Consider the following 25,518-nt stretch of genomic DNA (forward strand, 5'->3'; position numbering starts at 1 on the left):
TAATAGAATTAACCAGTCTTCTCGCCAAGAATAAAATGCGGGAACTCGACTTCGTCACATCCATCTTCGTCGCGAGGAGAAGGAAACAATGAGTCGCCAGATCGTCGCTAAGGCCCTGGGATTCGTTTGCCTCCTCACCGCCGCATCCACCACCCTCGTTCCGCGCGCCGTTCACGACGAATACGAGATGACGGTTGACGAAACGGCGGCTGGTCGAATCCGGATAAACGATCACGCGACGACGTTGTCGTCGTCGTCGCTGAACAAGTTGGACGTGACGGCGAACGACTATTTGATCGTTGCGAAGCCAACAACGTGCTTCGTCGAACGCGACGCGACGGCGACGACGGCGGCGGCGGCGGCGTCGCCACCGACGTTCGACTTCGCGTTTCGTGACGCAACCGGATTCAACCTTAGCTCGCTTTCTCGTTCGGAGCGGTTTGACCGTCGCGTTGCCTCCCTGAGGGGCGGTGCCGCCGTCGCCGATTACGATCGCGACGGAAGACCCGATGTCTTCTTCGCCGTGCACGACGGCCCGAGTCGGCTTTACAAAAATAACGGTTTGCACATTCTTTGAGCTGACTGTCTTCCGGCGCTTATTGCCGCTTTTTGCGCAGGTGACGGTACGTTTAGAGACGTCAGCTGGGAAACAGGAATTGGACCGTCAATCAATGCAACGGGTGCCGTTTGGGCAGACGTCGATAGTGACGGCGATGACGATCTCTTTGTTTTATCCGTTCATTTCCATCATCTGTACGTCAATGAGGTTAGTTCGTTTGTTATCGATGTGCAATCTAATAGACTGGCATTAGGGAGGCAAATTTGTTGATGATGCAATGAAAAGGAATCTCTCCGTTTCGTCGTCATTCCAGGGAGTCAGATTTATGCCCGCAGTTGGGGACTTCAATCAGGATGGCTATCCTGATCTTGTGGTTGCTGGCTGGTCAGATGACAATTCTAGCGCCTGCAGGGGGTCTCAGGTATTGCGTTAATAGCATGCTTTTTCTCTTTACTCATTGTGGAGATGTTGCAGGTGTTTCAAAATCTTGGCAAAGTAAGGCCCGGGTAAGACGGAAGCCTTAGGTGTAACTAAATAAATATGCTTTATGTTTGGTTTGGCCTGACAGGTTCTTCGAGGAGGTCCGAGTTATTCCAGATGATGAGTCGGCAATCTGTGCATCATTGAACGTAAGTGCAACGAGACGAGATTATAGAGAAGCTTGTCGTAGAATCTAAGAGGGAGAACCTTTGTCCGTGGCAGGATTTCGATGGCGACGGGTGGCCGGATTTGGCTCTTGCGACAGCAAATGGAAACTTGCGGTTATTCTGGAACCGTGGAGGCGGCGGCAGAGCAATGTTTGAAGAGTGCGCCCACGCCGACTGCAACGCCTCTGACAATGTATTGAGAACGCGCATAATGTGTATCTGCATGCCAAATCTGTTGTATCAGGATGTTATCGGTCACGCAGTCGCCGATTGGAACAACGACGAACGTTTGGACTTGTTCTTAACCGGATTCAATGGCAGTCAGCTTCTGCGCGGTCAAAAAGATCGCTCGTTTGACTCTTTTAATTTCCTCGAGGTGAATTATGCAGTAGTTGGTTGATTAATTAATTAATTAATATATTTTAGGCCTGGAGTGATGGGCAGTGGGGAATTGGCTCGGTACCTTTAGATGTAAATAACGACGGATACGTTGATGTTGCTTTAGCAAGCTGTACATTACCAAAATACCTGCGCTCATACAAACGCAAATGTTGTGTCTTTTAGTTCATGAAAGGTCGCGAATGCCTGTAGGCTTGTGGATAAATAGCGGCGTTGAGGGCAACTTTTCCATGACAAATGCAAGCAAAAGGCAACTCAAATTTTCTACTGCTAGCCATTTCTGTAGGCGACACATACGCTTCCATTGGCGGAAAGAAGTATAAGTGCCCGAGGGATTCTCAAATTTGATTATGACGGTGCGAAAAGGAGTATAATTTGTCTGTCTATAATATACGGCTTCGCAATTGCAGGGGATGGCGACGAGGATATTCTTCTAAGAAGCAACGTGGGAGATCCTGCGCTTTATGAAAATCTAATAGGAAATCGCAACTACTGGCTTCGCGTTCGCGTCATGAATCCGTTAGTAAACGCCTTGAAATGCATGACGTACATTGAACTCTTCCATCAGATGTCCGAATGGGAATGCCGACAAGCTGTGCGACAGCCTTCACGCCCGGGTTACCGTTAGAAGTCTCGGCAGCGACATGGTTCAGGTTTGATTGCCACTGAATCAGCACTTCACTTTTCCAAATTGTGTCGCCGCAGGTGAGACATATTGGCGCTGGAGCCCATTTCATGGCCCAGAACGAAATTGAAGCTCACTTTGGCCTGGGTTCGCGTCCCTTACCTGTCAACGTTCACGTCTACTGGCCTGCGTTGGCGGTGTGGATGGAGTATACCAACGTGCTTCCGAACAGGGTATTCGTTGTTGTGGCTCCTACGACGGATGAGTGAGTATTGACTATTTAATTAGAAGGAGCTCCAACGCGCTCCTTTTTAGTGATTCGTTTCAGAGCAATTCTAGCGTCCACTACAGTCAAGTGAACGCGTGTCCTCGCCTCGTAGTCACCGCTGTGACTCAAGTAGTAGAGTTAGAGCTTGTAAATTGATCCTAATTGAATGTTTGCAGTCAAGTCTGGCCGCTGTTTCCATTGGGTCAGACGCTCGAACTGTCTCTGTCGTTCTCAACAACGCTTCAATGCCTCAGACGGTGAGGTTCGAGTATACGATCAGAGCCCAGTCGTCGACGTGCCTCGACTGTCAAGCAAGCAGCGCTCTTGTCACGCTCAACGTTCGGAGCCCGAACCCAAATGACTACTGCAGCAAAATGTTCGCTCCATCAACATCCGATTGGTGAGTTTGTGGTGAGATTCATTTGTAGTGAGAGAATCTCTAAGCCAGAGAAATTGGATCAAAGAAATATTGGTATGTTTAGGCGATTTGATGGCTTTTCCAATAACCTGATGAACACAAATTGGGGAGCCATCGACCAGCACTTAGCCCGAGAGGTTCCGTCCGCTTACAGCGATGGGTTGTTGGCACCGGCTGCTCAATGTACGGAAAATGCAAGGTTAGATTAGTGCTGTTATCCGAGCTCAGTACCATCCATTTGTTGTGAGCAGAATGAATGGACAGTGCGCTTATCCTACGGAAAATCTGGGCAAAGGGAGCACGAGGCCTTCAGCGAGAAACATTAGCAACGTGCTATTGTCTCAGGTAATATTGATTTCTTTCTGATTGTGCCTTGAATAATGGCTTTTTTGTTACTTGCTTTTTTATATAGTCTATGTCTATACCGTCTGCTCGCAAGATCAACGATCTTGCGACGGTGTTTGGTCAGTTCTTGGCTCATGACACAGACTTGGCCACTCGTTCAAAGCGATCTGGTTCGTATCATCGGTATGGTCAAGCTTGGATGCCTATCACTGTGCCCAAGGTACATAGTTCAGTTATCTAAGAGTAGCGACCGTTGGAATAATTACGCTGTTTAATTTTAGGGTGACATTCAGTTTGATCCCTACGATCTTGGCTCGCAAGAGATTCCGTTCATTAGGTCAACGTTCGACGAGTAAACAACTATCGCGTCGCGTATAAAAACTCCCAGCATGCACCTCTCTGTTTCCATCTAAGGCTGTGCAGTGGTCCTGCTGTGAATCGACCAAGCGAACAGACCAACAGAATATCGTCTTACATCGACGGTTCGCTGGTGTACGGTCACAACGAAGAGATCATGAAAAAGCTCAGGACGTTTGAAAACGGAAAGTTGATATTGCAAGAAGGTGGCTATCCTCCCGTGAGTGCAATCGTGTAGAGAAGCCCAACCTTACCTGATTTGCCGTTCTTCCCCTTTTTTTGTTCGCAGTTCAACACAATGGGAATCACGAACGACAATCCAGTTGGAGCACCGGAGAAGAAACTTCTTGCTGCTGGCGACAGTCGCATCAACGAAACGCCGCCGCTTACGGCACTTCATACGCTGTTTGCTCGCGAGCACAACAGACAGTGCGACGAATATCTAAGCGATCATCCCGGGGTACTTCTGAATCGCATCCAATGCATTATAATCGACCAACTGGTCTACGCGTATTCGTTTGCAGGCTACTGATGAGAAAACTTTTCAGGCTGCCCGACAAATGGTGGTGGCCGTGTGGCAGGCGATCACCTTCCGCGAATTTCTTCCCGCTATAGTGGGAGAGTCTATGCCGCCCTATACCGGCTACAATGCAAGTGCTAACGCGGACGTGGGCAACGCTTTTGCTACGGCAGCGTTTCGGTACTGCTTTAGAAGAAAATCCGATAAACAATATTTATATTCTTTATATGGCTGTAGTTACGGGCACAGCCAAGTGAATTCTGAAATTTGGAGATTTGAAGCGGATTGGTCTCCCATTGCTCAAGGTCATCTTAATCTGCGCGACGCCTTTTTTTCTCCCGAGCGCGTTCTGCAAGAGGGCGGCATTGATCCGATACTGAGAGGCGCCGTCTACCAGACGGCTCAGCAAGTGGACACTCAGGTACGAGCTAGAGAGGATTGATTTTGTGTTGAATTAGCTGGTGAGATTGCCGATAGATTGTTGACGAACTGCGAAACTTCATGTTTTTGAAAGGCAAAGATGAAACGCTCGACTTGGCCTCCGTAAATATTCAAAGAGGCCGCGATCACGGTCTCCCCGACTACAATACGGCCAGACAGCACCTCGGCTTGACACGTACGAAAATGAACTCAATCGAACGGCTCGATTTTTTAACCCTCGCGGTGTTCTTCAACGTAGGGTATTCTAGTTTTTCTGAAATTACCGACGACGTTGACGTCGCCATGAAATTGGAGAACCTCTACGGAAATATTGACAATGTTGATCTGTGGGTGGGAGGATTGGCCGAAAAGAAAGTCGCTGGTTCGGAATTAGGGCCGCTATTCGAAACGTAGCTCCAAAAAAATGGCTAATTTGTATGACGGATAATCTATGTATTTGCAGTTTCTTTCGAAAGAATTTTCTACGCCTTCGTGACGGAGACCGTTTCTGGTACGAACGCTTCATGACATCGCAGGTCTGTCATGCAAACTCGCGCACGTGGCAATCGACGTTCCTTACTCCAACGTCTATTTCTACAGCAAATTGCCAAGGTTCACAATTTGACGTTGGCAACGTTGATTCGACTCAACACAGACTTTCAAGACGTGCCGGAAAATATCTTCTTTTCGCTAAAAGACTGTACTGAGGTTCGTGATCATCAGTGCGTCAACGCGGGATTCACGCAACCTGTTGTGCCGGTACACATGGGTTCCGATTGTCGGCGATACTTTCCTTCGACCAGCACAAGGTTTGTTCAGAGTGTACGTTATATTGATATAGTGCGGGGGTCCTCTTCTCGCTCCTAACACCCTGTTTCACATAGACGTCTAGATGGATTTTCCAACAATATGTTGACGGACAGGACGACATGGGGCTCGAATCAGCAATATCTTGTTCGTGATGTGCCGGCCGCTTATGCCGATGGCGTCGTTGCTCCCAGTGCCCAGTGCACGATGAAAAATCGGTACGCATCTGATTGCAGAACTGTCAAATATGTTGCTTGAGTCGCCGCGGTGTTGTAGGAACCGAAGCGAATGCTTTTATCCGGACGAAAACGACGGGCAGGGATGCACGCGTCCGTCGCCGCGGGTCGTCAGCAACGAGCTGTTTCAGCAGAGCGAGTCTGCTCATTCTCGTCGCGGTCTCAGCGACTTTCTGACCGTCTTTGGACAGTTCCTTGCTCACGACACCGATTCTTCGACACGTCTCGGACGCATAGGATCGAGTCTGACCGGAACAACCGCCTGGTTTCCCATCAGCGTTCCAGAAGTCGGGCTTATTGTTTAAGCAAGCCTAGAGAAAAAAATTATCGCTCTTTTTCTGTTAGGGTGACAATCAGTTTGATCCGTATAAGACCGGAAAAGAGCAGATGCCGTTTTTAAGATCAACCTATGACGAGTAATTAAGTAGATGACTACAATAGCAGATTTCTTTTCACATATTTGTCTAATACTATAGAATGTGTACTGGTCCGACGATGGGTCGTCCCGCCGAGCAGATTAACCGAATATCATCATATATCGATGCATCAATGGTGTACGGCTCAGACGACGTCGCGACGAAACTGCGGAGTATGAAGAACGGCAAACTGATCGTACAAGAAGGAGACTACCCACCCGTACGAGAACATAAAATATCCAAGCTTGCCTTGCACAATCTCTTTTTTTTCTAGTACAACAACTATGGCCTGCCCAACGATAATCCAACAGGCAGGCCAGCTAATGAACTTCTAGTGGCCGGCGACGCGCGTATCAACGAACAACCGACACTTATTGCTCTTCACACGCTTTTCGTCCGCGAGCACAATCGACTGTGCGACGAGCATCTCAAAAAGTATCCCTCGGTAAAACATAAGTACTGTACTGCTGTTGCGTCAAAATTATATCCCGTCGTGGGATTTGTTTGCAGGCGTCGGACGAAGAGATCTATCAGGCAGCTCGAAGGATTGTCATAGGCGAGATTCAGGCGATCACTTTTCGCGAGTATCTTCCCGCCGTGATTGGCAGAGAGATGCCGGCGTATACTGGATATAATTCGAGTATCAATGCTGACGTGGGAAACGCATTTTCTACTGCCGCTTTCAGGTATAGTAGGGGGCGAGAAAACCAACTATGATCAGTGCGCGTGACGCCTCTTGTACGTGCGATAGATTTGGTCACAGTCAAGTTGGATCTGAGCTGTGGAGACTTGAAGCCGACGGGTCGGTGTCGCCACGTGGTCATCTGAACCTTCGAGACGCTTACTTTTCTCCCGAGAGAGTTCTTCGCGAAGGAGGTATTGATCCATTGCTTCGAGGTTCTGTCCGCCAGCCAGCGCAAGAGGTGGACACACTGGTGAGGGAGAAAGCAGTAAATATGTTGTTGGCTTCTATAAAGTCTTGCTTCAGGTCGTAGATGAGCTACGAAATGTGCTGTTTCCCAAAGCTCTTCGGGATACACTAGATTTGGTATCCATCAACATTCAAAGAGGTCGGGATCACGGACTGCCTGATTTTAATTCGGCTAAGGTCCATTTGAAACAAGAACGTACGTTTTATGCCTCTCCGCCTACTGTCAGTGCTAAGCCTATAGAGTATATATACCTTTAGTGAATTTTCTAATCGATTTATTATTATATTCACTACAGTATCTCAGTGTATTTGGATTTTTTGCAGGCTATAGTTCGTTTTCGGAGATTACGGACGATCCCACAGTATCACAGAAACTCCAAGAGCTCTACCACGACGTCAATAACGTTGACATGTGGGTAGGCGGGTTGGCAGAAAAGAAAGTCGACGGCAGTGAACTTGGGCCACTATTCGAAAAGTAAAAGCAAACGTCGTAGAAGGCAGCATCACTGATCTGGTTCTGCTTGCAGGCTGCTTGTAATGAATTTTATTCGCGTTCGTGATGGAGACCGTTTTTGGTATGAGAAAATCATGACTCCGGACGTAAGTGGCAATAATGACGTAACTTACTTTTCACGCAAACACCCTCTCTAGGAAATCACAATGGTTCACCAGCAGACCATGTCTCAGATTATCAAGATGAATACAGGATATAATAACGTTCCAGAAAACGTGTTCTTTGCTCTTCAAACGTGCAAATCTGTTGAAAATCATCAGTGTGTAGCGCCAGTGGACTCTTCGGCGCCAGAGTCGAAGATATGGGAAAGTGCTGGTGGCATTGCTATCATCGTCACAGCTTCTGTTTTGTTTGTTGTGTGCTGCATCGCTGTTGCTGTTTGCAGCTACGTTTGTTCTCGCAGGCGCAAAGAGGTCAAGGTTGACTCAAGGAAGGAAAGCCGACAAAACTTGAAGCTCGCAGCAGCAAATAATGATGTTGTGACTGTGAACGAATATGTTGACGCCGAAACGAAGACGTGATGCCATAGATACTAGTATCTATGGCGAGACATAAACGACCTAATTTAGTGCATTTCTTAGAAAAAAAGAAAAAATTTCGGTAGCTTAGCGCGCGTTAGAAATTCAGCGAAGTACGAACGAACGAACGAAACGGGTAGGATTTTTACGTGTACGATGTAGCAGAAACGTTTGCTGACTCTTTTAGTAACAGTTTAGTAATAGAGGGCGTCTTTAGGTACATAATAGAGGTCTCACTCGATCATAGTCGACTTCTAGGGGGTGTTACCACACTGTTCTTCTCCACAGTGAGTTCTGCGCCGAATCTGAGTCGTTGGGTTGCAAATGAACTCCGAGGATCCTTGGAAAGACGTTGTAGATCGAAATAGACAGTTTCTTGATGATAATCTGGCCGTTGACCGTTCCTTGGTGTATCGTCTGATGGAGCCTGGTCTTCTGACGGCTAACGATATGGATGAAATCAATGCTGTCACTCTTGATCCCAAAAAATTGGATTTACTTTTACGAAAATTGCGCACGAAAGGTCGAAAGAAAGAGACCTTTGCAACGTTTTTGGAAGTGCTAAGGAAAGCGGGTCGCCAGTGGATTGTAGACGAATTACGTAAGTTGCAGTACCTTTTTGGTTTAACTAACTAAACAGAAGACATAACTTGGTGTATGTAGTTGCAAGAGCTGACAAGCCAGATTCAAATAAAAGTCATTTCTCTTCAAGTTCGACTTGGGATGTGAAGGACTTGCGTTCTCAACGACCGGTAGCTACCACGCATGCATATAGATCGCTTTTATATTTATACTGTGCTCGCACACTAGGAAAGTGTATCTACTGAGCCAAACCCCCCATCAACACCAGAGCCTTCTAGGCCAAATTCCACTGGAAGATTAGGTGTTTCTTATTCTACCGTTTTTGCTGTACTCACGGTAGTTGTTGGTATTGGATTTGTGATGATGATGACATCAGAACCACAAGGAAAGGGATTGGGTGTTCTTAATATGCCTTTGAATGAATTTATTCTTGTTGTGAGTGCCAATGGTCATCGTAAATGGTATGACATCGGTCTGAAATTGGGACTTACAGGGAATTATTTGGAGGGTCTTGAGCATGATAACCTTCACAGGAGTGGTACTTATAGGCTTCAAGCTCTGCTTCAGACTTACTATGAAATGAAAGGAGACACAAAAGAAATGCGTGAAGCTGTACTACGAGCGTGCATTTATGCTGGAATTGAAGGATCATTGAGAGATGCTATACAGAAAGAGGGCTACTCATGGACTTTTTAGACCGCGCTAGCCAGGTGGGAAAACGAATTTTTTTCTTATGTTCTTAGTTAGACATATTTGTTTGACATACGTGGCTGTCCTCTTTTGATATCTTACTTTTGACGACGGTACACCTGCGGAGGCAATTGGGTTGTGGGCGTAGCGCGCACGGACCCGGGGCGGATGGTGTGCACCGACTCTCCGGGGAGACTCATCCCGGCCGGTGCGGATACCAATCCAAACCCCCGACAGCCCGGCGGCCATTGCTCGAGAAAGAGCAAGTACCTGTGGGAGGGAGAGGGAGGGGCGACGCTCGAGCGGAGAAGGCGCGAATGAGGGGCCTCGCGTGCTTGCCTACCCGCGCCACGCCCCTCGTGCGTCATCAAATACGTTTACCATTGGCTAAACTCCACATTCCTATACGTCACGTGATTCGTCGGCTTCTGGGAGGTGTTACCACACACTGCTCTTCTCCACAGTGAGTTCTACGCCGAATCCGAGTCTTTGGGTTGCAAATGGACTCGGAAGATCCTTGGAAAGACGTTGTAGATCGAAATAGACAGTTTCTTGATGATAATCTGGCCGTTGACCGTTCCTTGGTGTATCGTCTGATGGAGCCTGGTCTTCTGACGGCTGACGACATGTATGAAATCAATGCTGTCACTCTTGATCCCAAAAAATTGGATTTACTTTTACGAAAATTGCGCACGAAAGGTCGAAAGAAAGAGACCTTTGCAACGTTTTTGGAAGTGCTAAGGAAAGCGGGTCGCCAGTGGATTGTAGACGAATTACGTAAGTTACAGTACCTTTTTGGTTTAACTAACTAAACAGAAGACATAACTTGGTGTATGTAGTTGCGAGAGCTGACAAGCCAGATTCAAATAAAAGTCACTTCCCTCCAAGCTCGACTTGGGATGTGAAGGGCTTGCGTTCTCGACGATCGGTAGCTACGACGCATGCATGTAGATTGCTTTTAAATTTATATATGTTGTGCTTGCACACTAGGAAAGTGTAACTGAGCCAAAACCCCCATCAACACCAGAGCCTTCTGAGCCAAAATCCACTGGAAGATCAGGTGTTTCTTGTTCTACCGCTGTTGCTGTACTCCTCGCAGTAGTTATGGTAGTTATTGTAATTGTTGCTATTGGAAGGATGAGGGAAGGAGAAGCAAAAGTGGGTGTTCTTGATATGCCCTTGAATGAATTTATTCTTGTTGTGACCAACACTGCTCATCCTAAATGGTACGAAATTGGTCTGGAATTGAAAATTAAATTGAATGAATTGGAAGGTCTTAAGCACAATAACCTGCACAGGTGTGATACTTATAGGCTTGACGCTCTCCTTCACACTTACTATAAAATGAAAAGAGACACAAAAAAAATGCGTGAAGCTGTACTACGAGCATGCATTTATGCTGGAATTGAAGGATCATTGAGAGATGCTATACAGAAAGAGGGCTACTCATGGACTTTTTAGACCGCGCTAGCTAGGTGGGAAAACGAATTTTTTTCTTATGTTCTTAGTTAGACATATTTGTTTGACATACGTGGCTGTCCTCTTTTGATACTTACTTATACGTCACGTGATTCGTCGGCTTCTGGGAGGTGTTACCACACACTGCTCTTCTCCACAGTGAGTTCTACGCCGAATCCGAGTCTTTGGGTTGCCAATGGACTCGGAAGATCCTTGGAAAGACGTTGTAGATCGAAATAGACAGTTTCTTGATGATAATCTGGCCGTTGACCGTCCCTTGGTGAATCGTCTGATGGAGCATGGTCTTCTGACGGCTAACGATATGGATGAAATCAATGCTGTCACTCTTGATCCCAAAAAATTGGATTTACTTTTACGAAAATTGCGCACGAAAGGTCGAAAGAAAGAGACCTTTGCAACGCTTTTGGAAGTGCTAAGGAAAGCGGATCGCCATTGGATTGTAGACGACCTACGTAAGTTACAGTACCTTTTTGGTTTAACTAACTAAACAGAAGACATAACTTGGTGTATGTAGTTGCAAGAGCTGACAAGCAAGATTCAAATAAAAGTCATTTCTCTTCAAGTTCGACTGGGGATGTGAAGGACTTGCGTTCCCGACGACCGGTGGCTACCACGCGTGCATGTAGATCGCTTTACGTTTATATTTGTTGTGCTAGGAAAGTGTATCTACTGAGCCAAAACTCTCATCAACACCAGAGCCTTCTAGGCCAAATTCCACTGGAAGATTAGGTGTTTCTAACGTTGTTGCTGTACTCACGGTAGTTGCTGTACTCACGGTAGTTGCTGCTATTGGATTTATAACGATGAGCCAGATGAGGAAATCAGAGCTGCAAGGAAAGGGACTGGATGTTCTTGATATGCCCTTGATTAAATTTACGTCTGTTGTGAGCACCACTGGTCATCCTAAATGGTACGAAATTGGTCTGGAATTGGGATTTGAATTGAGTAAATTGGAAGGTCTTAAGCACAATAACCTGCACAGGTGTGATACTTATAGGCTTCAAACTCTCCTTCAGACTTACTATGAAAAGAAAGGAGACACAAACGAAATGCGTAAAGATGTACTACGAGCGTGCATTTATTTTGGAATTGAAGGATCATTGAGAGATGCTATACAGAAAGAGGGCTACTCATGGACTTTTTAGACCTCGCTAGCCAGGTGGAAAAGCGGCTTTTTTTCTTCTTATGTTCTTAGTTAGACATGTGTTTGACATAGGTGGCTGTTATTTCCTATGTGTCGAGTTTTACCACTGTTCCTCTCCACACTGACAATGCATAGACGAAGTGGACGCCTGGCTAACTAATTTTGCAAGTACACAGGTATGTAAGGCATGTAGCTGAATACATGTGAGACCTGGCAGGCCACTGAAGCATAAAATAATTTGAAAATGAAACAACGTGCGTTTTTTATAGAGTCAGTCTTACTACCAACACGGAAAGAAAAAGTGGTCTCTCTTATTAGGGAGTGCATGAAACTGCTAAATGTTTTATTGCATTACTTGACCTGGCGATCCCAGAGTTGAAGCAACCGCTTCGTCGTTTGAAAAGCGAGCAATCCAGCAATCCAAGCGACGGGCACACTAGCTATGGCAAATCCAAACGGATAATGAAAACTAGCACCAGAGGAAAAACAATAGGACGACTTGTCGATGGTCACAAACAGAACAACAGCGGTGAGAAAAGCGCAGCCTAGAAGACACGATTTAGACAGCAAATAAAACTTAGATCAGTGGCCAATACCAGAAATGAATCCCGTCAGCCCCATGGCATACGAATATCTCTCAAGAAGAGGACTCGAGACGAGAGCACCAATCAAACATAGAGTGCAACCCATAATCATAAGAGTACCAGCAACTTGCAAACGCAAAACGCCTAAGAAAAGGAAATAGATATACAGTAGAGAGCTACACCCTAATCTCTATATGAAATAATATCATACGAACTTGTCCCCTCCCCCTCTACTTATTAGACGCGGTTCCCACTAAACGTTGCCTAAAGATTCGCATACGCGTCTCCCAGTCGTCTCTCGTGATATTCGCGCAGCTGCCGCTGAACGGATCTTCGTACGTCTGACGACATTCTTTCGACGCCGAACGACTGCAGAACTCGAACAGGCCCAATCGCTGTTCGACGTTCGCCGTCACGACCCATCGATTGATGAAGCAGGCCATGCCCGAGAGAGTCGCCGCCGCGAGAAATGCGACGCTCGCGAGAATCTACGCGTTGAAATGCGATGGGAAGTCGCTCCTGGGGTTAGGTAAACAAAAAGGCTTACTGGCCTCCAGGTGCTCGTTGTCATCCCTAGTCGCTTTGTTCGACTCGGACGGATAGTTATTTCTAAGCGTCGGATAGGGCTACACTAAAGGTAAAGCTGTTGAAGCGCTCAAGGAAGTAAGCCGGACTATCTAGAGCGCGCTAGCCGTGGGATTGCGAAGACCCAGGGCGAAGACCTGACGAATAAACCATGGCTTCCTAGCTAGTGGCTAGACAAGGGTCGTACAGCCAACAGCTTTTTGCAGCTCGTATTTGAACGAAGCTAAAAATGTAGAAGCAACTTTTAGTTTGTTGTCACACCCGGGACATTCCAATGATGACATCATTTCTTAGATGGCTGCACTCTTGAGTTGGGTCTGGACGTTAGGAGGGAGCAGTCGCTTCGTCGAGCCAGAATCAGTAACCGACGACGACGAAACGCTCGTCTACGGCCAAGCGACGGCGTAAGAACGCGAAATAGAGACGCGCAATCGCGCATCTCTCCAAACGCGAGAACGGCGCGAAAACTAGCACGATCGCAGAAACCTAATGGAAGCGTATCGAGCAAAAACAGGATCGTCTGACGCTCGACGACCTCTCCTCGTCGACGACATCGTCGACGCGTTGAAGCGCATTCAAATCGAACCGTCGCGCGTCCAAGGTCGAGAGAAGGGGCGGGAGGAGAAAAACGCACTCCATCGACGTCTCTCTGTTTCTCAGTTCGAGATATGCTTCGGTTTGCCGCGGAATGTCGAACGACGGAGTCCGATCGGCGAAAACATCTCACGTTCGGCGAACTGTGTCTATTTGCCGTCGATCTCTCGGCCGGACTCTACGACAGGTAGTTTATATAGATAGAAGAGGATGCGTCGCAAAGAAGTTGACTTTTGCCTGAGTCACGCGAATATTTGAAAAAGGTACTGGACGTATGGACAGAAGTCGACGACGTTTGAAGAGCGTAAAGAGCGTAATCGGCGGCGTGCTTCTTCTTCGGGTAGGGTAGGAAAGGTTTTTGGTCTCTCTTGATGACGTTGTTTTTTTCCCCCCAGTGAAGTACCAAGTCTTTTTGGGTGGATCGTGCAATCCGACGACGTGGCGACAGGACATCGTTATACCTATACTCAAAGAGGAGGGCGTGTCGTTCTACAATCCACAAGTGGAAACGTGGCATCCCGATCTGATAGAAATTGAGGAAAAAGCCAAGGACGTCAGTGACACTCTGAATAACATCAGCAATAGACGGCATTTCCTCTTTCTCTCTTTTTCATAGGCAGCCGAAGCGTTTTTCTTTGTGATTGATAATCAGACGCGAGCCATTGCTTCGATGGTCGAAGTAGCCTATTTGTCAGGTCTTTTAAAATTTGCGATACAGATTAATTTCACGTAAGATAGGATTCATTTTTTTCAGCGTCTGGCAAGCCAATTATACTGACCCTAATTGACTATCCAGAGACGATTACAATAGATGGAACCGTCTTGGAAGATGGGTAAGCGTTTTTATTCTTTCTAGCGTGGCTACGGATAGAGCTCTATGTATTGTTTTTGCTTGGACAGTGAATTGCAGGATCTCGTTCGCGGTCGCATATTTCTTTGCAGTCTTATGGCTCATCGCGGTCTTCCCGTCTTTAATGACATTGCCAAGGCCGCACGAGCTTGTTGCCAGGCAACTGATGCACCTGGTGTTATATATTAGCCTTTGTGAATCTACGTACATTGCAGGTTATCAAACATAACGTTCCCATCACGTCGTTTGGTTTGAAAGACGGAGCACAGCCGGCGAGAATGGCTGGTGTCAGCGTGGGAAAAACTTTAGTGTAAGATGGCTGCGATCCTTGGGACTCATGTCTTCTCAAAGCTGTCGTTATGATTTTTTCAGTGCTGCTCGTGAAACGTTTCGTCACTGCAGTGCGTCTCAAACTAATTTTATATCGACAATTGAGGTATGGGCGTACAGTAGTTGCTCAAGAGATTTAGGCACTGTGGAGCTCTTGCAAAACGAAAGTCAAAATTGTAGGCTAAACAAATCGATTTGTACCTGCCTAAAGCTTTTGAACAGTACTGTAATTGTGCTGTACCTCTAAAAGCGCGTGAATATTAGGCCCGCTTGGCACTCAAGTCTCTGTGTCAAGTGGATGATGAAGACGATTGGGACTGTTACTACGTTAGAATCCCCGAGAAAAAGTCACGATTTTCTTTCAACGAATTCTGCTGTCTAGCAGCAGAAACGTTATTGCAAGTAAGGGTATTTAGTCAAACCCATTCCGCTGTAGTATAAGAATTTGCGTGTAGAAAAACAATCGAAACTGGTTTTTGACGATCACCGAGGGCATCTCTAGTAGCCTGGCACGTCTTTTTAGTACGTCCGGCCAATATCTTTTATTTACGTTGCAATAGGGACCCACGTTTTATAGACTCTCTTCTAAAGTGGCTGCAACGCGCTGAAGTCAGGCGAGAATATTCTCGCGACGTCTTTCTCGGCGGCAGCTGCGGGACGACCACGTGGCGAAAAGAGACGTCAATACCCATGCTTCAGTACACGCCAGCAATTACGAAGTGCTCCTTTCTAACGATATCACTGATTAGGGGGCACGGGATTTCGTTCTACAATCCTCAAGTAGAGCACTGGAACGTGCGATTTCTTCCCGTCGAAGCTCAGGCAAAGGAAAGTTGTCGACTACTTCTGTACGTTATTGGTTCTAACAGTCTTTCTGTGGCATCTCTGGTGGAGGTACGTCTTCAAAGACGCATTTGCTCTCACCTTTTAAAAAATCTCTCCAGGCAGCTTCTTTCATTGGGGAAGGTCGAAGTATTGTTCTGTGTTTGAACAACATTGCGGATGGTACTGAAATTAATGGTGTGCTGGTAAAGGCGATCCAATCTTGTATGCATGGGGGGTGATGCCTGTAAACGTTTAGATTGCTGGGCGCGCTGCTCGTGATTACAATCGGGGAAGATCGTATACGGCTCAGTATGCCAACCAGAACAACGTTTCCGTCTTTGAAAGTGCTCGCGAGGCAACGCAATGCGTTATTGCGCGAGTGAAGGGTAGACCAGCAGTAGAGAGAATCGATTCAGCAATGAAGGCAATGAAACGTTCAATTCCTTCTCTACCTCAGATTGATGAATTTCAAAAGCAACAACAGCAGCAACAATAAGGTTTTTATGTTCTGAAGCAGAGCCTAAGCAATTTGTTTCATTAGAATTAAGACTCGCTGTTCAATGCACCGTTTTATAAGGAAAGGAATTCGTAAATAGGCTAATACATCAGTCCCGTATATACATACAGTACGATGTCTCTTTCAGGAACGAAAAGGTGAGTTTCAGTACTGTAGCCCCTCCCCAGATGCCATGATTAGGGACGCGCGTAATTCCCCCGGCGCTCTTTCGCAAAGGTGTCAACTACGCATGGCCCCGAATCGCGCGAATATCAAACGTGCGTCATCCAATCACAAACTGACGCACTGTTTTGAATTCTCCTCCCAGCGACAACGAATCGGCTCTCGTCGTGGGGAGCGGCGGCGGCGGCCTGCGCGAGCAGGCGACATTCGCAACTCTCGCGCGCGAAGGAGAACGTCTCGTCGACAAGCAACGCTACGCCGAAGCGGTACCCTACCTCGAAGGCGCGCTCATGCTCCGATCGAACGACGCCGAACTGACGAGCGTCGTTTGGTGCCTCCTCGGGAACTCCCACTTCCAGCTCGGTCACTACGAGGCGGCGTCGCGCTGCCACTTGCACGACATGGCCGTGTGTCGGGAGGCGGGCGACGCGATCGGCGAGACGAAGGCCTGCTGCAATTTCGGCATCGCCGTTCAAATGCAGGGCCAATTGAAAATGGCCGGCCGATCGTTTTTGAAGTACATGGACGGCTGCGTGCGGGACGGCGATAGGACCGGCATCGCCAAGGCCTATAACAATCTGGCCTTGCTCTGGCGGATGCAGGGAAAGGAGGTGATCGCGCGAGCGTCCGATGCCGGCACCGCCGATACGGTCGAGGTGCTCGCTGAAGCGCGGCGGAATTTTGAAAGGGCTAACGAGTATTTGATCAAGTATTTGGATTTGATGAGAGAATTCAAAAACAGGTACTTTTTTGTTGCTAAGGGAACAGGTAAATGTGACGTCATAAGGCAATTTGTTGTCAGCGTGACGTCACGTTGGACGAGAGGTCACGTGTTGTCCTTTTTGTTGCAGGAGAAATGAAGGCAAAGCCTTTGGAAATATGGGCATCTGTTATGAGTTGATGGGCGACTATGATCAGGCTCTTGAGTGCTATCAACAGGTGCCATATCATTTGTCATTGCGATGTGTTTGATTGGCATCTTTGTGCGCGTCTAGCGATTAGAGATTGCTAAAGAGTTGGAAGACGTTGCAGCCGAGAGCCGTGCTCATTGCAATATCGGTAATTGCTATCAATTGAAGGGAAATCACGACAAAGCTGTCGAGTGCTATCTCGTGGACTTTGCTCTGTGCGAAAAAAGCGGCGACAAGAAAGGAATGGCTGTGACGGCGAGAAATCTTGCGATTACGTACGAAGCAACGGGAAATAGTGGGCAATGCCTTGCTTGGCATGTCAGGGTAGGTCTCAGTTGCTTGGAACAGCGTGGTGTACGTTATATATAGCTCCCGGCCTTCTAGAATTTAGATCTTTGTCGAGATTTGAAAGACATAGATGCCCAACTCTTAGCTCTTATGGCTTTGGCTGGATTTCATAAGGATCAAGGAAACAGGGAGGAGGCCGTGATGTACTACAGACAGGTAAATCGATCTTGCGCAGAGAGATCCTATAGAGTATCTATGCAAACAAACCAGAACGATGCCGATGCTCATTCTTTCTCGTCTGTAGCAACTGGACATTCTAGAGGCCACGGGCGATACCGAAATGTTGAGCCGAGTGCAAGAAAGCATTCGTCGTTTCCGAGACGACGAGTCTTCAAAGGCGTCGGCGGAAGAATCCCCGTCGTCGACGAAGAAGCGTCGCGGATTCAAGGGAACGCTACGAAGAATTCGCAAGGGAACGTTTCGTCTGCTGTTTCGTCGCGGCGATCGGCGCTCGTCGGTGACGAAAGCCGAAATCGTCGACAAGGCCGTCACAACTCCCGGTGCGAGTCGGCGACGTCGTCTCAGCGAGACGATATTCACGCCGCCGCCGACGCCGGAGATGGAATGGGATTCGTCCGATCAGGCGGACGGATTGCTTCAGCAGGTGATCCAAGCCGTCGATTCGTCGAGTCACGACTTTCTCGCCGGAATCAAGCCGGACACGAGCAGCTTTCAGGGCGTCCTGCGTCGACCGAGTCCGTCCAAGAAGAGAAGAAGCAAGCACGCGCATCGAATCTATTCGCAGGTCTTCGGCGGAGAAGGGCATACGAGGGAAATCGAACGGCAAGTGGATAGCATGAAAGGGGATAAGAACGACGGATTCTCGTCGCTTGAAGTGGCAGCCGAATGGGACAGCTGGATGGCAGTCTCGGCGTAATGAGGAAGATAATAACGTAGGGAAATAAAATTATTCTTTTATTTAGGCGTCTCGCGAGACCTGATTCTCTGCAAATTGATGAAAATCTGTTTGACTACTAGCAAGTACGTATACAACTTTGTAACCGGGTGACTGACTGGTTTACGAGTTTTCAGTCTCTTGAAATCTACAGATTCATGTGCGTTATATCAATCAATACTCCTTTTCAGATATATATCCATGTGACTTACTTGCACTTTGGACAACCATAATAGACGGTCTGCCCTTCGTCGGCCGATCTTGTCTGCATCGTGTGATAGACCATGCCATTGTGACCGCAATTCAAGCATTTTCTATCAATCTAACAATTCGACCAATTGCTATGCCAAAAATTCAAATTTCAAGTGTGTTCGTACCAACGGTCCTTCTAGCTCGTCGCTTTTGTCAACTTCTTTTGGTCTACTGGTGTCATATGTCTTACATGTATATTCTTCTACCCCGTCCAGCACTAAAGTAGACCCCTATGTGACCTCCCAACTATCGTGGGACTTTTGGCATTGCCTTTAGCGCTCATTTCGTACGAACAGTGAGGATGAGGACATCGAATCACGTCCATGTGATCGGGCAACGAGAGTAGAGTCCCGCAACGAGGGCAGAAATTTGCGTCGCAGGAAAATCCCGACATGACTCTTCTCAAGCTGAAGTCCCGGCAGTCGCGTAGTGGAAAAATATGTACGCCGACGCTGTTCTCATCATCGTCATCTCTGTTCTGACGGCACTTCTATCAGAAGGTACGTCGGTCGGTTTGCGTACCGCTTGGGCTGGGGAATATCCCACCGGGGCCTCTTTAGGAATCACGTGGGTCCTCGTCTATCGTACGGACCAGTATAAGCGACTCAAGCTGCTAATAGAGAAACAGAGCAAAAGATGTAAGATTTCAAAAATGTTTCTTAATCGCAATAGCGGCCTAGCGGCGATTCGTTTCAGTGGAAAAGAAGAAAGAAGCGGTGACAGACATCAGCAAACAAGGAGGACAGAAACGGAAAATTGAAAAGGCCGAGGAGCGCTTGAAGAGCGTCAATCGCGATTTGTCTATGGTAAGTGGTCCGATGGAAGTTTCAATAAGTCCTAAACAGTGAAATTGCAGGTAAAGATGAAGTCGATGGTGGTCATCAGTTTCACTTTTATGTCGCTGATGGGCATGTTTAATACGCTGTATAAGAAAATCTTCTCCTGCGTTGCCTCTTTTTTTAATTTTCGACATTTTCAGGTTTGATGGTCGCGTGGTTGCCAAACTCCCATTTGAGCCAATCACGTGGCTACACGGCTTATCGCATCGAAACCTGATGGGAGACGATTTCACTGACTGTTCCTTCATTTTCCTGTACATACTTTGCACCATGTCCATCAGACAGGTAAAGAAAATGAGAGTACAGGGCTGTTTTGCTGATGCGCGGCCTTTTTCTGCAGAACATCCAAAAGCTTTTTGGCAATGCTCCGTCGCGTGCTGCAAGCAAACTGGCCGGCGGAATGTTTCAGCCACCGTCGACCGGCGGATTCAGATGAAAAACTCTCAAGCTTGCATCACTACCACGCGATCGAAATTGAAAGCACTGTTTCATATGCTTGTCACGATTTTAAGTTTCGTCGCAGGAAGGTGACTAAGGTATTCCGCGAAGTAAAGTGCAGGTATGAACATCACGGCCAATTGCGTGGAATCGGTGTCCATTTTACCGAAGAACGTCGCATCGTCCGTTCTGAAGTTTACAGTCGGTAAGATGGGTGTTGTTCAGACGCTCCTGTGGTTCTATGCCGTCTTTGCCATTGTCGGAAATTTGCTCGTCATTGCGTGGCGATGCACCCGATCGAAAGAGGAGAGATACTCAGCTATATCCATCCTTGTACTGAGTCTTGCCGTCGCCGATTTCGTTTACGGCGTGCGCCTCTTGCTGTACGACGTCGCCCTGTACATGACGTCGAATTGGTGCCAAACCGACGCAGTGCTCCGTCTCTGCCACGCTGCTTTGTTGCTTGCAGTTCCGTCCAACTTCGCAATGTGGTTCTTAACTGTTACGATTGCCGTGCTTTGGTTTCGGTCCGTAGTCGGTTTTGGTTGTTCTCCCGTCAATACGAGTCGTTCGACTGTCGTCGGCGTTCTCGTCTTCGAAGGTTTAACTGTGGCGGCACTTTCGGTTTTCATCGATATTTCCGACTACGTCTTCATCGATTGGAACGGCTTTCGTTTTGTTGACTGGACCCAGTGTGGTCCCGGTGCCGACACCTATCGTCTAAGTGCCCTGGGCAAAAGGAAGAGCGAGATCATCACTGTCGTTTACGTCAGCACCGGTCTGGCTATCATTGTTTTCGTTGCCACGCTCTACGCAATTTTCTTTTTTCGTCTCTTTTGCCAACGTTTGCGACGTAGAAGGCAGGGATTTCAAAGGACATCGAGGGGAAATTCCGTGTTTGTCGGCGGACTCGGGACGAGATTGACGATTATTGTCTTTCTCGAGATATTCACTCTGAGCGACTCTCCGTGGAGAGTCTTTCAATGTCTGACGGATAGTTCCGTCAACGAAACGCTCAACGAGTCCGAGCAGAAATCTGTCACGCTGGTGGGCGCTGTCGTGTCGCCGTTATACGCGCCACTTCATCCTTTGCTCTATACGATTATGACGAGACCGTTTCTGAGCTGCCTCTACAAAGGGTGTTTGGGTCCATTGATGACGTTCTTTTCCAAGGCGAAGAGTCGGGTGTTGGGCACGCCAATTGAAGATCATTCTCGCCCTACTGTCGTCTCGAAATTGTTTTCAGATACGTCTGAACGCAGAACGACGCTACTCACAGATTATCAATCAACAGAGAACGTTGCGTAGACTAGGCATTGTCAAACTATTCTACTACTGAAGTCTGTTCATCCGTGTATATCTGCTCGAGACGAACAAGTATTTCTCCAAATTTTGGCCTTTCCTCCTGATCTCCCTTCCAGCAGTCTTCCACCAATTTCCAGTACCCCTCCGGACACTCCTCAAGCTTCTCCGGGCGGCAACCCTTTACAACAGCCTCTTCAATTTCAAAAACCCACTTGAAATGACGCGTGTGGTAAGGCAGCCGTCGCGACCAAATCTCCCACAGAACAATAGAGAAACTACACAAACGAAATTAACTTGGCCCCTTCCACGCCCCCTGGCGAAATGCCCTGTATGTATTTCCTTATTTCCTCCAGGGCGTTTCGCCACCCCTCTAACGTGCGTCGTACTAACCTGTAAACATCTGTTGACGTTCCGTAAGCTCTCTCTTGAAAAAGCTCAGGCGAACGCCAAAGAAGCGTACCGATATTGACTGTCAGCTCTCGATCGGGATTCAGAAGAAGCGGAGCCGTCTCTTCGGACTCCGTTTTCCCGTGCCGATTCCTTTTCCTCTTCTGGCTCCTACGCCGACCGAGAACGGCCACTTGAATCTGCTTCTCCTCCTTGACGAGCCGCGCCTGCCCGAAATCGGCCACCTTGACGATCCACCCGTCGCTCAGAAGCAAATTGTTGCTCTTCAAATCGCGATGAATTCTCGCCGGACGAAGACCGTGAAGAAAATTCATACCCTTAGCGGCGTCGATCGCAAATTGCATCTTTCGTCGAGTCGTCAACGAAATCGATTCGTTGCGCAGAACGCTGCCAAGCGCGCCCCGATGAAGATACTCCATGACGAGAAAGGGCCGTCCCGATCCGGACATTCGTCCGGCGCCGAGAAACATGACGATATTCGGATGACGTATGGCGCGCATGAGACGAACCTCGCGTTCGAATTCCAACGCAAATCGATGGTGGGATCGATAGCAGACGTGTTTGAGTTTCTTCACGGCGACGATCCAATCGCGATACGTCGCCTGACGCACTTCGCCGTAGCTGCCCGGCGAATCGACGTCGATGCGCGGACCCATCTCCAATTCGGACGGATCGACTTCCCAGACGTCGGTCAGTTCGAGAAGTTGCTGTTGAGTGTTCGTCAACTGTTTCGACTTCTTCGTCGTTCGTTGAATGAAGAGAAGCATGAGCGCTATGACGACGAGAAAGCAGACGACGCCCAATCCGATCAGATAATAGGTCGGATAGCGGCACGTGTTGCCCGTGTAGCCGAAGTGGCATTTGCAGAGGGGCGTCAGCGTTCGATTGTTGCTGCTGTACATGACGAAGCACGTGCCCATGTGACAGTAGTTCGCTTCGCACGTGCACGCCATCTCGGTCGCCGAGTTCGCCGATCTCGTCGTCGTCATTCCGAGCGGACACGTCTGACAGGTCGACGAGCCGACGGCGGAGTACGTTCCTTTTGGACACGATTTGCACCTGTTCGTCGCGTAGTCTCGACTGAAGTAACCGGCTCGGCAACCGGGCTGCAGCTGCGTTAGATAGAGCTCATTGCCGACGTCGGCTTTCCTGCAGACTGGTCGCTTGTAGCCGAGCATCATGAAACTGTTGTTGAACCAGAAAGTGCTCTGGACGTACAAGTTGAGGGGAATATTCGAAAGGCGCGACCAAATGACGTCCGACATGGAAAACGTCCACGCCGAGCTGTACGGAACGGAGAAGTTGTATTTACTGGGGCCGGGACAGCGCCAAGCTTCTTTCTGACTTAGAAATACGAAATACGCTCGGTCGCCGAATACAATGGCATTACTAATCGTGTTGTTCGAGAAGGCGCTCGGGTCTGGATCGCCGGCGCGGATTTTCACGCGACTCCAGCGCCGAGTTGGTACGTCGTACGACCAGAACGACGAGTCCGAGTGGCTCGATCCGCCGTAAACGTACATCGTGTTTTTCCAAATGAAGGCTTTGTGACTCGATCTAGGCTCCGGGTAGGGATACAGACTGGAGCCGCGACCGTGATATGGAGCCAGTTGAGTCCAGACGGCCATGCACTCGGAACCGATTTGCTTCAACGTGAGAAGCCAGAGATCATTCATTTGATTGTCGGCGTCATTGGAATACTTTCGTATCCAGCCTCCAAAGAGCAGCACGGATCCGTTTTGCAGTGTTACCATCGAGTGACTGTGTCGACCCCGCGGACGAAAGCCACCGTCGTTCAGCATCGTCCAGGTTGTCTCGTTCAGATTGAGCGCCCACGTTTTGTCGTAGAAGCCGTACACCGGTTTACCGCCTTTCTCGTCGACCGTCTTCCCGCCGAAAAGAACGAGCAAATAGAAGTCGTCGGTGTCGCGTACGACTCGAGCGAGACTCCATTGCGGCGCGACGAGAGCCGGTGGCGAGACGTCGCAACGATACATCCACCATCGCAGTTTGACTCGCTGATATTCCATGATCCACAAGTCGCGTTTGTAGGGCGTCGGCGTCGACGCATTGCCGAGATAGCGACCGCCGAAGACGAACAGTTTAGACTTCTTTTGCGCCTCGTCGTAGTGAAAATAAGAGACGTCGCGGAAAACGAGGTCGGGATGAGACGGCACTTGTCGGTTGAGCTGCCACACCCAACGCAAGCCGGCCATAGTTCGAACGTAGGTCAGGTTCCACACGTCGTTCGAGTGGGCCAATACACTGAGACTTCCCCCACCGAAAACGACAACCTTTTCGTCCATGACGACGGCACTACAACTGACGTATCGATCGGGGTAATTGTTCGTTACCAGGACCGATTCCGTCCATTTGACGGTTTTCGTGTGAAAAAGAAAGATCTTTCCACGCCCAGCGATAATCACAATGAAATCTGTTCCTTTTATATGCACTGCTTTCACTTCCCTCATGGCCAACCGCGGCGGATTTTCCTTGAGCAACGTCCACTGGGAATTGGACGTATTGAACGCCCAGACCTCGTTCCAAAAATCGTCTCTGTCGAAAAGACTCTTCAAGCCACCGATCACGTACATCGTCTCGCCGACGAGCGCGGCCGAATGATACCAGCGTCCGTCGGGCGTCGGGCGGGGCGTCACGATTCGAATCCATTCGTACGTCGTATTATGGCTGAAGCGATCGTCGACGCATCGAAGCTCCCACAGGTCGCTCATCACGACGGGTGGCCGACGACCCGCCCGCGTCAGCCAGGCGGGAAGTTGGGACCTCCACGGCGGAAAAAAATTGTGTACGCCGCCGAAGATGAGAATCGACTTGGAGCATCGGCATCGCGACGCTCGTCCACGCGGCGGAACCGTCGGGACGGCGGTGTGAAAAAATAGCGATTGGAACTTCGCTCCCGGCGGCGACGACGACGATTGCGTCGTTCTAATTTTGTTCCACGTTTCTGTTTCGCCTTCGAACAGCCAGACGTCGAAAAACGTTTTTGCCTCATCGACGAAGTAATTTCCGCCGCCGACGAGGACGACGCGAGTGTCGCAGACGGTCGTCATGGTGTGTCCGAATCGCGCTTTCGGTCGAGGGGCTTTCGTTATGTCCATCCACTCGCCCGTCCACGGCACGTACGTCCAAGTGTCGTACGACGACGCGCCGCGAACGTCGCCGCCGAAGACGACCATTCGCTGGAGCGCCGTCGATGAATTGCTTCGTCGATAGACGGCGGCCGAGTGGCCGGCGCGCGGGCTTGGTATGTTTTCGCCCCACGCCGCTTCTTGGTTGATTGCGCACCAATTGTTGACGGGATTGCACCGTCCTGAAGTGATCTGTTCGAGCGATGGCAAATGATCATGAGGATGACTTGTGTGGAGGGTCTGAGTCATTATTTCTAGTATTAGTCCTAAGAAAGGCAGCCCAGCTCGGCTCATGTCTACTCTGAAGATTCGAGGGAAACTGAGACTCGGAGTGATGGACTGGAAGGTTTTGGCTCTGCACCTGTGAAGCGCTCAGGCTGTGGGGTGACGATAATAACTGATGTCTTGATAAAGCAGTTTCTGAGCTCCCCCACTTTCAGTTTCCAGTTCTGTGCTAAAATCATCCCCTTTTCAAGTCAGCTGACAGTCTGTATGATGACATGTGCACATGTACTATGCACATGTACTAATTAATGGTTCAGGAGCCGCCCCGTTTGAGAATGGACGAGAAGTTTTGCTTACTGTGAAGCTCGAGTCGTTTCAACACTGCGCGGGTGTAAAATCGTGACTTCGTCCATACATGTAGTACAA

At 48.5% G+C, this 25,518-nt stretch overlaps 10 protein-coding genes across 16 annotated transcripts; 7 read left to right on the forward strand and 3 right to left on the reverse strand.

Annotated features, from left to right (window-relative positions):
• The first annotated feature begins 32 nt into the window (after nt 1-32).
• Nucleotides 33-9,348, forward strand: LOC136185782 (uncharacterized). Of its 3 annotated transcripts, none has more exons than XM_065972959.1 (41): nt 33-560; nt 618-766; nt 813-980; nt 1,034-1,065; nt 1,128-1,188; nt 1,262-1,399; nt 1,451-1,582; nt 1,633-1,717; nt 1,771-1,844; nt 1,892-1,961; nt 2,016-2,124; nt 2,174-2,258; nt 2,311-2,495; nt 2,546-2,627; nt 2,675-2,898; nt 2,981-3,115; nt 3,168-3,261; nt 3,329-3,481; nt 3,543-3,613; nt 3,676-3,838; nt 3,908-4,078; nt 4,143-4,318; nt 4,376-4,559; nt 4,616-4,754; nt 4,818-4,968; nt 5,022-5,094; nt 5,159-5,367; nt 5,443-5,583; nt 5,642-5,888; nt 5,947-6,017; nt 6,078-6,237; nt 6,292-6,462; nt 6,528-6,703; nt 6,769-6,952; nt 7,006-7,144; nt 7,273-7,423; nt 7,476-7,548; nt 7,600-8,116; nt 8,198-8,581; nt 8,644-8,732; nt 8,791-9,348. In XM_065972959.1, the coding sequence occupies exons 1-38, from the start codon at nt 89-91 to the stop codon at nt 7,981-7,983; spliced, it is 5,682 nt and encodes a 1,893-aa protein (XP_065829031.1). In that variant the 5' UTR covers nt 33-88; the 3' UTR covers nt 7,984-8,116; nt 8,198-8,581; nt 8,644-8,732; nt 8,791-9,348. The 3 variants fall into 3 exon arrangements, with proteins under 3 accessions (XP_065829031.1, XP_065829032.1, XP_065829030.1); XM_065972960.1 differs by having other exon boundaries at nt 8,269-8,581; XM_065972958.1 differs by having other exon boundaries at nt 7,600-8,581.
• Nucleotides 9,349-9,685: 337 nt separating this feature from the next.
• Nucleotides 9,686-10,803, forward strand: LOC136185801 (uncharacterized). The gene is made up of 4 exons (XM_065972987.1): nt 9,686-10,029; nt 10,092-10,180; nt 10,243-10,478; nt 10,526-10,803. The coding sequence occupies exons 1-4, from the start codon at nt 9,753-9,755 to the stop codon at nt 10,530-10,532; spliced, it is 609 nt and encodes a 202-aa protein (XP_065829059.1). The 5' UTR covers nt 9,686-9,752; the 3' UTR covers nt 10,533-10,803.
• A 24-nt stretch (nt 10,804-10,827) lies between these two features.
• Nucleotides 10,828-12,678, forward strand: LOC136185797 (uncharacterized). 3 transcript variants are annotated; one of them, XM_065972981.1, is made up of 6 exons: nt 10,828-11,183; nt 11,246-11,334; nt 11,388-11,890; nt 11,948-12,051; nt 12,145-12,404; nt 12,457-12,678. In XM_065972981.1, the coding sequence occupies exons 1-3, from the start codon at nt 10,907-10,909 to the stop codon at nt 11,874-11,876; spliced, it is 855 nt and encodes a 284-aa protein (XP_065829053.1). In that variant the 5' UTR covers nt 10,828-10,906; the 3' UTR covers nt 11,877-11,890; nt 11,948-12,051; nt 12,145-12,404; nt 12,457-12,678. The 3 variants fall into 3 exon arrangements, with proteins under 3 accessions (XP_065829053.1, XP_065829054.1, XP_065829052.1); XM_065972982.1 differs by having other exon boundaries at nt 11,388-11,688; nt 11,748-12,051; XM_065972980.1 differs by having other exon boundaries at nt 11,388-12,051.
• On the reverse strand, nt 12,057-13,138 carry LOC136185804 (uncharacterized). Its single transcript, XM_065972989.1, has 4 exons — nt 13,007-13,138; nt 12,740-12,947; nt 12,472-12,603; nt 12,057-12,420 (listed from the first exon to the last, which is right to left on the reverse strand). Exons 1-4 carry the CDS (start codon nt 13,028-13,030, stop codon nt 12,227-12,229), a joined length of 558 nt encoding a protein of 185 aa, XP_065829061.1. The 5' UTR covers nt 13,031-13,138; the 3' UTR covers nt 12,057-12,226.
• A 187-nt stretch (nt 13,139-13,325) lies between these two features.
• On the forward strand, nt 13,326-16,139 carry LOC136185789 (uncharacterized). The gene is made up of 16 exons (XM_065972967.1): nt 13,326-13,448; nt 13,527-13,645; nt 13,705-13,825; nt 13,902-13,978; nt 14,034-14,191; nt 14,255-14,333; nt 14,393-14,471; nt 14,539-14,647; nt 14,704-14,798; nt 14,861-14,924; nt 15,083-15,220; nt 15,274-15,340; nt 15,396-15,516; nt 15,568-15,712; nt 15,763-15,846; nt 15,900-16,139. The coding sequence occupies exons 1-16, from the start codon at nt 13,339-13,341 to the stop codon at nt 16,137-16,139; spliced, it is 1,806 nt and encodes a 601-aa protein (XP_065829039.1). The 5' UTR covers nt 13,326-13,338.
• On the forward strand, nt 16,016-18,672 carry LOC136185791 (G-protein-signaling modulator 1-like). 3 transcript variants are annotated; one of them, XM_065972971.1, is made up of 8 exons: nt 16,016-16,140; nt 16,185-16,297; nt 16,468-17,064; nt 17,174-17,261; nt 17,318-17,557; nt 17,618-17,737; nt 17,826-18,454; nt 18,505-18,672. In XM_065972971.1, exons 2-8 carry the CDS (start codon nt 16,275-16,277, stop codon nt 18,557-18,559), a joined length of 1,752 nt encoding a protein of 583 aa, XP_065829043.1. In that variant the 5' UTR covers nt 16,016-16,140; nt 16,185-16,274; the 3' UTR covers nt 18,560-18,672. The 3 variants fall into 3 exon arrangements, 2 of the variants coding, with proteins under 2 accessions (XP_065829043.1, XP_065829044.1); XR_010669616.1 differs by lacking the exon at nt 16,016-16,140 and having other exon boundaries at nt 16,187-16,297; nt 17,792-18,454; XM_065972972.1 differs by lacking the exons at nt 16,016-16,140; nt 16,185-16,297 and adding an exon at nt 16,320-16,417.
• Nucleotides 18,484-19,173, reverse strand: LOC136185805 (DNA-directed RNA polymerase I subunit RPA12-like). Its single transcript, XM_065972990.1, has 4 exons — nt 18,999-19,173; nt 18,854-18,945; nt 18,689-18,798; nt 18,484-18,624 (listed from the first exon to the last, which is right to left on the reverse strand). Exons 1-4 carry the CDS (start codon nt 19,120-19,122, stop codon nt 18,600-18,602), a joined length of 351 nt encoding a protein of 116 aa, XP_065829062.1. The 5' UTR covers nt 19,123-19,173; the 3' UTR covers nt 18,484-18,599.
• Nucleotides 19,146-20,138, forward strand: LOC136185803 (calcium load-activated calcium channel-like). The gene is made up of 6 exons (XM_065972988.1): nt 19,146-19,228; nt 19,289-19,366; nt 19,425-19,534; nt 19,585-19,652; nt 19,708-19,852; nt 19,908-20,138. The coding sequence occupies exons 1-6, from the start codon at nt 19,168-19,170 to the stop codon at nt 20,001-20,003; spliced, it is 558 nt and encodes a 185-aa protein (XP_065829060.1). The 5' UTR covers nt 19,146-19,167; the 3' UTR covers nt 20,004-20,138.
• Nucleotides 20,129-21,387, forward strand: LOC136185793 (uncharacterized). The gene has a single exon (XM_065972974.1). The coding sequence runs from the start codon at nt 20,129-20,131 to the stop codon at nt 21,311-21,313; it is 1,185 nt and encodes a 394-aa protein (XP_065829046.1). The 3' UTR covers nt 21,314-21,387.
• On the reverse strand, nt 21,054-25,431 carry LOC136185785 (uncharacterized). The gene is made up of 2 exons (XM_065972963.1): nt 21,701-25,431; nt 21,054-21,585 (listed from the first exon to the last, which is right to left on the reverse strand). Exons 1-2 carry the CDS (start codon nt 25,159-25,161, stop codon nt 21,330-21,332), a joined length of 3,717 nt encoding a protein of 1,238 aa, XP_065829035.1. The 5' UTR covers nt 25,162-25,431; the 3' UTR covers nt 21,054-21,329.
• Between the last annotated feature and the right edge of the window lie 87 nt (nt 25,432-25,518).

The sequence above is a fragment of the Oscarella lobularis genome, chromosome 4 (assembly GCF_947507565.1).
Source record: "Oscarella lobularis chromosome 4, ooOscLobu1.1, whole genome shotgun sequence".
Taxonomy (NCBI): domain Eukaryota; kingdom Metazoa; phylum Porifera; class Homoscleromorpha; order Homosclerophorida; family Oscarellidae; genus Oscarella; species Oscarella lobularis.

Excerpts from the sequence above, each read along its gene's own strand:
- LOC136185782 (XM_065972958.1), top strand. The coding sequence starts at position 89 with ATGAGTCGCCAGATCGTCGCTAAGGCCCTGGGATTCGTTTGCCTCCTC. Across the intron at positions 3,262-3,328 it reads GCAACGTGCTATTGTCTCAG|TCTATGTCTATACCGTCTGC; the intron begins GTAATATTGATT and ends TTTTTTATATAG. Across the intron at positions 7,424-7,475 it reads CTTGGGCCACTATTCGAAAA|GCTGCTTGTAATGAATTTTA; the intron begins GTAAAAGCAAAC and ends TTCTGCTTGCAG.
- LOC136185801 (XM_065972987.1), top strand. The coding sequence starts at position 9,753 with ATGGACTCGGAAGATCCTTGGAAAGACGTTGTAGATCGAAATAGACAG. Across the intron at positions 10,030-10,091 it reads GTGGATTGTAGACGAATTAC|TTGCGAGAGCTGACAAGCCA; the intron begins GTAAGTTACAGT and ends TGGTGTATGTAG. Across the intron at positions 10,181-10,242 it reads GCTTGCGTTCTCGACGATCG|GAAAGTGTAACTGAGCCAAA; the intron begins GTAGCTACGACG and ends CTTGCACACTAG.
- LOC136185797 (XM_065972980.1), top strand. The coding sequence starts at position 10,907 with ATGGACTCGGAAGATCCTTGGAAAGACGTTGTAGATCGAAATAGACAG. Across the intron at positions 11,184-11,245 it reads TTGGATTGTAGACGACCTAC|TTGCAAGAGCTGACAAGCAA; the intron begins GTAAGTTACAGT and ends TGGTGTATGTAG. Across the intron at positions 11,335-11,387 it reads ACTTGCGTTCCCGACGACCG|GAAAGTGTATCTACTGAGCC; the intron begins GTGGCTACCACG and ends TTGTTGTGCTAG.
- LOC136185804 (XM_065972989.1), bottom strand. The coding sequence starts at position 13,030 with ATGACAACGAGCACCTGGAGGCCA. Across the intron at positions 12,948-13,006 it reads CAACGAGCACCTGGAGGCCA|ATTCTCGCGAGCGTCGCATT; the intron begins GTAAGCCTTTTT and ends TTCAACGCGTAG. Across the intron at positions 12,421-12,471 it reads GCTGACGGGATTCATTTCTG|GCTGCGCTTTTCTCACCGCT; the intron begins GTATTGGCCACT and ends CGTGTCTTCTAG.
- LOC136185789 (XM_065972967.1), top strand. The coding sequence starts at position 13,339 with ATGGCTGCACTCTTGAGTTGGGTCTGGACGTTAGGAGGGAGCAGTCGC. Across the intron at positions 14,648-14,703 it reads CCGCACGAGCTTGTTGCCAG|GTTATCAAACATAACGTTCC; the intron begins GCAACTGATGCA and ends CGTACATTGCAG. Across the intron at positions 14,799-14,860 it reads AGCGTGGGAAAAACTTTAGT|TGCTGCTCGTGAAACGTTTC; the intron begins GTAAGATGGCTG and ends TGATTTTTTCAG.
- LOC136185791 (XM_065972971.1), top strand. The coding sequence starts at position 16,275 with ATGTCTCTTTCAGGAACGAAAAG. Across the intron at positions 17,558-17,617 it reads GCCTTGCTTGGCATGTCAGG|AATTTAGATCTTTGTCGAGA; the intron begins GTAGGTCTCAGT and ends CCGGCCTTCTAG. Across the intron at positions 18,455-18,504 it reads AGCTGGATGGCAGTCTCGGC|GCGTCTCGCGAGACCTGATT; the intron begins GTAATGAGGAAG and ends TCTTTTATTTAG.
- LOC136185805 (XM_065972990.1), bottom strand. The coding sequence starts at position 19,122 with ATGTCGGGATTTTCCTGCGACGCAAATTTCTGCCCTCGTTGCGGGACT. Across the intron at positions 18,946-18,998 it reads GTACGAAATGAGCGCTAAAG|TGCTGGACGGGGTAGAAGAA; the intron begins GCAATGCCAAAA and ends GGTCTACTTTAG. Across the intron at positions 18,625-18,688 it reads TATGGTTGTCCAAAGTGCAA|ATTTCAAGAGACTGAAAACT; the intron begins GTAAGTCACATG and ends ATGAATCTGTAG.
- LOC136185803 (XM_065972988.1), top strand. The coding sequence starts at position 19,168 with ATGTACGCCGACGCTGTTCTCATCATCGTCATCTCTGTTCTGACGGCA. Across the intron at positions 19,653-19,707 it reads ATGGGCATGTTTAATACGCT|GTTTGATGGTCGCGTGGTTG; the intron begins GTATAAGAAAAT and ends CGACATTTTCAG. Across the intron at positions 19,853-19,907 it reads GCACCATGTCCATCAGACAG|AACATCCAAAAGCTTTTTGG; the intron begins GTAAAGAAAATG and ends CTTTTTCTGCAG.
- LOC136185793 (XM_065972974.1), top strand. The coding sequence starts at position 20,129 with ATGAACATCACGGCCAATTGCGTGGAATCGGTGTCCATTTTACCGAAG.
- LOC136185785 (XM_065972963.1), bottom strand. The coding sequence starts at position 25,161 with ATGAGCCGAGCTGGGCTGCCTTTCTTAGGACTAATACTAGAAATAATG. Across the intron at positions 21,586-21,700 it reads ACGTCAACAGATGTTTACAG|TTTCTCTATTGTTCTGTGGG; the intron begins GTTAGTACGACG and ends TCGTTTGTGTAG.